This window comes from Diospyros lotus, chromosome 9 (assembly GCF_014633365.1).
Source record: "Diospyros lotus cultivar Yz01 chromosome 9, ASM1463336v1, whole genome shotgun sequence".
Classification (NCBI taxonomy): Eukaryota; Viridiplantae; Streptophyta; class Magnoliopsida; order Ericales; family Ebenaceae; genus Diospyros; species Diospyros lotus.
In genome coordinates, this window is record NC_068346.1 from 6,090,549 (window position 1) to 6,098,295 (window position 7,747).

Consider the following 7,747-nt stretch of genomic DNA (forward strand, 5'->3'; position numbering starts at 1 on the left):
ATAATAGGGTGTCTATCATGGATAATATATAGAACACATGAATTTTATGATTTTTCAAGAAGTGTGATTATTGATAAATATGTCATGCAACTAAAACTTCTAAAGTTTATGTAATTTGAGTGAATATAATAATAAAATTAAAATTTGTGATTGCTATTATTATTATTTGGCCGAATAAACTATTGTATCCTGAACTTTTAATTTTTAATTTTATCTAGTTTTGACTTTTGCTTTAATTTAATCATCAAACTTTAACTTTTGTTTCAATTTTACACTATTGTCGATCAAGCATGTGCCCCACCTTACATGGTGGCTGATGTGACAAACCATAAGATAAAACTATATATATCGTTTTGGTGAAATTAATAATCAGATCTGGGTGGGCGAAATGGCGGGTTGGATAACCTAGATCTAAGTTGAGATTTGAGTTGGCTGAAACTTCTTATTAATGGTAGAAAACGAGGGAGCTTTAACGAAAGCCGACAAAGGGTGATGATAGGCGATGGCGAAATGGTCAGAGAAGATGACAAAGTAAGGGGCAGACAGTGATAGAGCTTCCAGAATTGACAACGGTGGGAGCGAGATTGGTCGATCGAACTTGGAGGCCGACACTGAAGGCTCGACCAAATAGATTAGAGATGACCGAGGAGTCGATGGTGACGGCGTGCATAAGCCATAGGTGAAGGTGTGTGAGAGCCAGTGGTCGCAATGGTAAGGTGGCCGATGTCTAATGGTAGCTGGAGGAGGCAGATTTGGGCTATTGTTGGCCGCATTGCAGGAGAAAGATAAGGTGATGGTCAGTGTAGAGGTGATCGAGATGGTGTTGCTCTCCCATGGGATGCCGATTTGTACACTTCACCATCTTTTCCGTTTTGGCTGACCGATGGTTGAAGCATACAAATCGACCACTATGAAAGGTAGAAATGGAAGATGGATAGCTGATTTATTAAAGCGTACAAATTGACCACTATATAAATAAGTTGATCTGTCGAAGTGTAGAGATGGGTGGCCGCTGTTAATGGAAGCAAGCTAATGGCTTGATGAAGAGTGAGGAAGAAGAAGGAGACTGGTGGTGGTAAAGGCAAAAACGATGGTGGCAGAAAGTAGAAGGCAAAAACCCTAAGTGATTTGGAGAAGAAGATGTGTTTTAACTCATTAAGTGTTGGGTTAACTCACTAGGTTGGATTTGAATTAGGGTTAACCTGACATCATTTTGTTGATGTGTCTATTATTGGACACATCAACATGCCATCTTAGTTGCCATATATGTTAGGGCACACACATATGATTGATTGAAAATAAAATTGAAATAAAAGTTAAAATTTGATGAATAAATTGAATTATAGGTCAAAATTGAATACTATTAAAAATTAATCATAAATTTAGGAGATAAAGAGTATATTCGGCATAATTATTAATTTAGGTTGGGGGAAAGGGAGACAATAGGCTACATGAATCTAATAAATTTTTAATTACAAATATAGTATCATTACATTTTTTTGTACTATATATTAAGATGCATTATATTCTCTTTCTCCCTATCTTTTATTGCTTTAATTAACAAAAACTTTAAATTAGTTATTATGCTGAGTATCTTCTCTATCTCCTCTAAGCTCAAAACCCCATTATTGGCCATGTAAAATCCTTGAACCAAAATTAAACTATCACCAAATTCCATCATTTCCCATCACCAATATCAAACCAATCCAAATTAAGTTCATTATTATGAAATATTAATTCTACAGATTACACAGAGCGCATTATTACTTATAAAAATGAAAGGACTGAGATCTAAATCTCAGCATCAATCTCCAGAAGCAAATCATGGGGTCCCAAAATGGAAGCCATGGTGGTGCCTTTGCGCTGGGGAAGCAGGCTGATCTTCTTGGACTCCTCCTCAGTGAGTGACCAATCAAATATATCAAGGTTTTCTCTCATCCTTTGCTTGTTGAAGCTCTTTGCCACGACGCTGGCTCCTTGCTCGTACACCCATCTCAGTGACACCTGAAAATTCCCCACCATCCATCAACCATCAATTCAACTCATCAAGGAAATGCCCTTCCTTTCTTTCTTTCTTTTTTTTTTTTTTTTTAATTTAAGAAAAGTTCAATTTGAACCCATAAAATTTTGAAAATTACACTGAAATGTCTTTTATTAAATACAGAAATTAAGTTGTAGAAACCTGGGCAGTAGTTTTCCCTCTGGCCTTGGCAATCTTCTCAAGGACATCACTCTCTACAATTCTGTTGTCTCCCCATTTGGTGCCGTTGGCTCCCAGTGGAGAGTAAGCTGTGATGTGAATTTTCTTTGCCTTGCAGAACTCTATCAGTTTCTTCTGATGCCAAAGCGGGTTCAGCTCCACCTTAATAACCCACAACCATGAAATCAACAGAATTTTATATGAATTAATTGAACTACTAGATATTTTTGGACGGAATCGTCACGATAACAATAACGTAGTATGAATTTATAATCTGCAAATGATAAGGCCAAGTCAACCCATTTTATATGAATTTTGGGTACAAATAAGTTGTATAAATATAATTTTTCTTGTGAGTTCTACTTTTACACACACACACACACACACACACACACACACACACACATATATATATATATATAGAGAGAGAGAGAGAGAGAGAGAGAGAAATGATTTAAGGATAGGACCCCGATTCATATATATGGTGTGGCTCATTTTTACTGACCCCCCATAAGATTTGGGCCCTATAGTTTAATTAATAAAAAATCTTCTTCAAAAATAACTCAAATCATATGGCAATTAATTAGAAGTGAGTAGAATTAATTACTTGGTTGATGGCCGGAGGGATTTTGGCAACGGAGAGGAGCTCCTCAAGCTTCTTGCAGGAGAAGTTGCTGACGCCAATGCCTTTGGTGAGGCCAAGCTTCTGGCACTCTTCCATGGCTTCCCAAACCGACTTGATATCCAGGGGGACTATAATTTCTTTTGGAACTGGGGTTTTGGTTACGTGTTCAGTCAGCCTCACTGGCCAATGTATCAGATACATATCAACATATTCCAACTGCAGATTCCTGTTCACAAACAAATTCTTTTTAACAATTGAAAATTATATTCTCTCCCAATTTTAAGACTCACAAATCAGATGCAGTGATTAAGGCCCCGTTTAATCCTGGTGTGAATCCCAAAAGTAAAAAATATATTTTGAATCTGGTTCAATGTTAACGACTTAAGTTCACTTCAGAGTTCGAAAGCGACTAGAACGATCACGAATCCAGATAATTACTCACTTGAGGCTCATTTTGATGGCGGGAATGACCTGGTCACCATGCGCGAAGCTGCTCCACAGCTTTGTGGTGATGAAGAGCTCGTCACGAGACTTGATAAGGCCGAGCCGGAGGGCCTCGGCGACAGCCTCGCCCAGAGCCTGCTCCGACCGGTAGGCGAAGGCCGTGTCGAAATGGCGGTAACCCGCTCTGATGGCTTCGAGAATGGCCTGTTTCGTGATTTCCAGGTCTGGCAGCGGATACGCCACCGTTCCCATGCCGATGACCGGCATGGTCTGGCCGGAAAAACTCAGAGTCACCTCCGGAACAACTCCCATTTTTTCTCACTTCCACCCTGCAAGTGCACTGAGACTCGGAAGAATTTATAAACATGTAAAGGCGTTGAACAATTCTCCTGGGGCCCACTTGTTGACGATTTTAAGATTTATTTTTTTAGGATACTTTTCTATCTATCTATCTCCAAAATGAAAATAAAAATGGTATTCATGTAGCAGATGACTGATGTGGCATGTCTGCTGGCCGCTTGTTAATTATCATAATTCCAAAATTATAGAATCTAAATATATTATACCAAATTTGCTTAACCCTATTCCTTTACTATAAAGATTAGCTTTTTTTATATATATATAGAAATAAGTTAATTATAGTGACTATTTAGTTATTAGCATTTTTTATGTTTATTTTATTTTTTAAAACAAATGAGTGTTTGAAAATTTGTTGAAACAATACCCAATAATAATAATAATAATAATATAAAAATATGCTTAATCAATATATATACCCCAGGGTTAGTGACTTTGACACCTTATTAATAACCCTAATTAAGAAAGAAAAAAATAGTCATATATTTGGTGAAAATAAAGGTGGGTTTCATACTGAGATGGTTATGAAATATCTTAAAAATAATAAGATATTTATTTATTAAAAATCTTCAAAAATGGTTCAATGTCCACTGTTTTCTTTTATTTATTTATTTTTTTTATTCATCAATGGGCAGAACCAGAGACAACTATTCAAAAATGGGCAGAAGCCAGACACAACAATCGAAAGTGGCCGCCTTCTGGAAGGGTAATTTATAAAAAAGATTTTGAGTCATAAAATATAATTTACTTCTCAAACATGTGAAAGAAATTCATTTTTTTTTAACTTAAATCAAAATATTTATTTTTGTTGATTTCAAACACGAAGGGTTGATTAGTTGAAGTGGAAGTGCCCAGTCAACATGGACGGCTTCCAAATGTCCCCCAAGCTTGACGGTTCACTCATGCATTGTACGCCACGTAAATCATTATTAAATTTTAACATACAACGTTTACATAAATATATGTGAAAATAAAAATTTAAAATAGGCCCCTAAAATATTACTGACGGATAATGTCATTTTTATTTTTGGCCTTTTCTGGAAGACTATTCGGAGCTTTGGGCCAGGAAGCCGGGCCCAGTTTCTGAACCCAGGTTCAGCCCGTTGATCAAAACTGGGCCGCAACTAAAAAAAAAGAAAAAGGAAAAAAGATGATGCATTTACACATATATTTATAGATTAGCTAATTAATTATGCTCCCTAAACGTTGCCTACCTTCTACTATTGTTATTGTTTTCTAGGGTGCACGTTTGATTCCCACGGGAATGTTGAGGGTTTAGGGTTGTTACGGGTATTTTTTGGACCACTTTTTATAGATTGGACTTGACTCAGTAGATTGGTTCAATCTCTCAAATCTCAATAGGGCCAAGGCAGAGGTCCTCAGAGTAAGGTTGCACATCATCGAAACCTGAGCTTAGACCACAGAACCAAGCGAACTCTCAGCGATGTTTCTAACTCGCTGGCTTAATCGTTCAACTCACTGGCTTAACTGTTCAACTCGCTGGTTTAACCATTCAGCTCACATAACAACACGGTCGCTAAATAAACGGAAGCGGAACCCACCTACCCTACCTAAGGCAAACCAGATCCTTAGTAATGTGGAATCAACTCCCGATTTTATCGAATTGACGATGACATCTTGTCACCATGATTTTATCCTATTATTTTGGATTTCATGTAAATTGTAAATACCCCATACTATAAATAGGGATCAAAAAACCATTGTAAAAAAGAAGAAATGAACAATAATATACTGTTACTCTGCCGGAATAACCAGAGGACAGTCGTGGACTAAGCATTTGTAACGCCTTACTTTTTCGAGCGCGTTATAACTTGGAACAATTTTGGGATAATAATTTTTTTTCCTTTCAAACTAATCCTAAATCACATCATACCTTGAATCCATCCCAGAATTCCCAATCATTTTCTTGAAAGAGAATCATTATACACATCAAGTGCGAAAGCAAGGATTGAATCTGACATCTTAACATTGATCATAAATCAATTCTTACATCATCCTACCTCAACATAACTTAATACAAAACATAAGTTCTCAACATTAACCCTAAATAGGATTATACATCACCATTCCTTAAAACATTCAAATTTCAAAGTAGCAAAACTTAAATACATAGGCTACATAACATACATTTCATTCATCATGCACCTTGCTAAGTACCATTTCATACCTCATTCATCCTCATATCTGCAACAATCTCCATCTAGAACATTTGAATATTCTAGGGGCAAATCTCAAATTAGATGATGAATCATTTAAGTAAGGGTACAAAAAATATATTTTGTGTATGAATGCAATGTCTTACTTCATCGTAAGGGTTAATTGCATCATTTATGCTACTCACTATTTTTGCAACCACCTCTTTCGAAGCCGGGGTGTATGGGTGCACCCTTGATAAAGCAACAATGCCAATTTGTACTCCTTACAGCCACTACATATGCATTTCATAGTATGTTATGTATGTAGTAGTCTACGTGATGGATACATATCAGAGCATGTCAATATGATGAAAGTATGCCTGAAGATCGGAGTTTGAAACATAAATCACCTACAATCAATCATTTTCCATAAAACTAAATCCAATTGGGAAGTACCACTTACCTTCTCAAACTTATCAGGCTACCTCGATATTTGCGTCTCACCTCAAAATTCATGTATTGCCTCGATTTGCGTGCCAACATCAAAATTCGCACAAATCACTTCAATTTCAGCCTCAAAGTATCATAATCACCACATTTATTTAAATAAGTATTAAAACATATTTTTTCATAATTTCTTGCATTTTCTTTGTTTTTCTCACTGTTTCTTTCTATTTTTCCTCAATAAATCTAAACTAAATATTTATAAAATATTTTCTCAAATATTTCACTACGAAAATTCATAAAATAATATTCCTGAATTTTTAAATTTTTTAAAAAATTTTACTCACCTTAACTTAGCATCTTCGGCTTCCTCGGTATGCGTGCTCTAACCTTGAAACGTGTGCCTGGACAATTTTTCTTGCCAAAATCTCTGAAAATTACTAAATATCCATTTTCTATTTTTGTTTGACATTTTTCGAGATTTTTCTCTATTTTTTTCTAGTTCTTTCTTTTCTTTTTCTTTTCTTTTCTCCTCTTTCTCTTCTTCTTCTTCTTCTTCCTCTTCTCGTCTGCGCGTGAACCAGCCTCAGCTCGTCGCCACCCATGCACCAGCCGCCTGCCCCACCGCTCTTGACGCCTACCGTCGGCCGCCTTGGCCTCGCCGGACCTCGGCGCCACACACGCACCCCCATGAGTTGCTGTCCATGGCCGCCGTTGACTGCGGTGGGTTGCAGCTCGCTACAACCGGTTGCGACCATGGCTTCCATAGCCGCGCTAGCTCCTCTCGACGGCCTCTCAGGCCTCCACAACCTCCGCCAACCGCTGCGCCACCATCAGCAAGTCGCCCCTAGCTGCAAACCACCATTGTAACACCCCATATTTTCTAGGCGTGTTATAACTTACGATTTCAGGAATATAAATTTCTTTTCATACCACAATCATTGACATACATCACACAAATTCTCAACAATCCTAATTTCACCTTCTCAGCCTAACAAACTCGATAATCATACAGCTAAGACAGGTGATATCATTACAAATGCGAAAGCTCGATCGAACCTGATATGGTACACAACCATAATGTTTTATTTATAATATAAGAAATCGTTTAAGATGTTTACAAACGTATTACATGAATATCATTTCTCGAAAGCGATAACCAAACGCCTCAACATAACCAAATCATACTAAGGTTCGCATCAACTGAATTTCTCATACATACATAAAGATATGCTAAAACATGTTACAAACAGCAAAACAAGCTTATCCTTCAGCCATCTCTTTTCCCTTAGAGCCGCTTGTCGAACTTGGAACATTTGAATATTCCAGAGATATAGTCCAATTAGAAGATGAACCTTCTAGTGAGAACTCCAAAATAGTTTATATCAAGGCATGAATAGGTATAAAACGTATGAGAAAAATGAGGACTACTCCGAAGTGCCTTGTGAACATGTCAACCTCTTCCAACAAGAGTTTTCTCAATGGCGCACGCACAGCGCCTCTTGGGAGGTCCCTAACCAT

The 7,747-nt window shown here is 37.2% G+C and overlaps 1 protein-coding gene across 1 annotated transcript; it reads right to left on the reverse strand.

Annotated features, from left to right (window-relative positions):
• Positions 1-1,696: 1,696 nt before the first annotated feature.
• On the reverse strand, positions 1,697-3,603 carry LOC127809200 (D-galacturonate reductase-like). Its single transcript, XM_052347959.1, has 4 exons — positions 3,268-3,603; positions 2,808-3,051; positions 2,183-2,362; positions 1,697-2,004 (listed from the first exon to the last, which is right to left on the reverse strand). The coding sequence occupies exons 1-4, from the start codon at positions 3,579-3,581 to the stop codon at positions 1,792-1,794; spliced, it is 951 nt and encodes a 316-aa protein (XP_052203919.1). The 5' UTR covers positions 3,582-3,603; the 3' UTR covers positions 1,697-1,791.
• Positions 3,604-7,747: the final 4,144 nt, after the last annotated feature.

Excerpts from the sequence above, each read along its gene's own strand:
- LOC127809200 (XM_052347959.1), bottom strand. The coding sequence starts at position 3,581 with ATGGGAGTTGTTCCGGAGGTGACTCTGAGTTTTTCCGGCCAGACCATG. Across the intron at positions 2,363-2,807 it reads TCCCTCCGGCCATCAACCAA|GTGGAGCTGAACCCGCTTTG; the intron begins GTAATTAATTCT and ends TGGGTTATTAAG. Across the intron at positions 2,005-2,182 it reads GAGGGAAAACTACTGCCCAG|GTGTCACTGAGATGGGTGTA; the intron begins GTTTCTACAACT and ends GGGAATTTTCAG.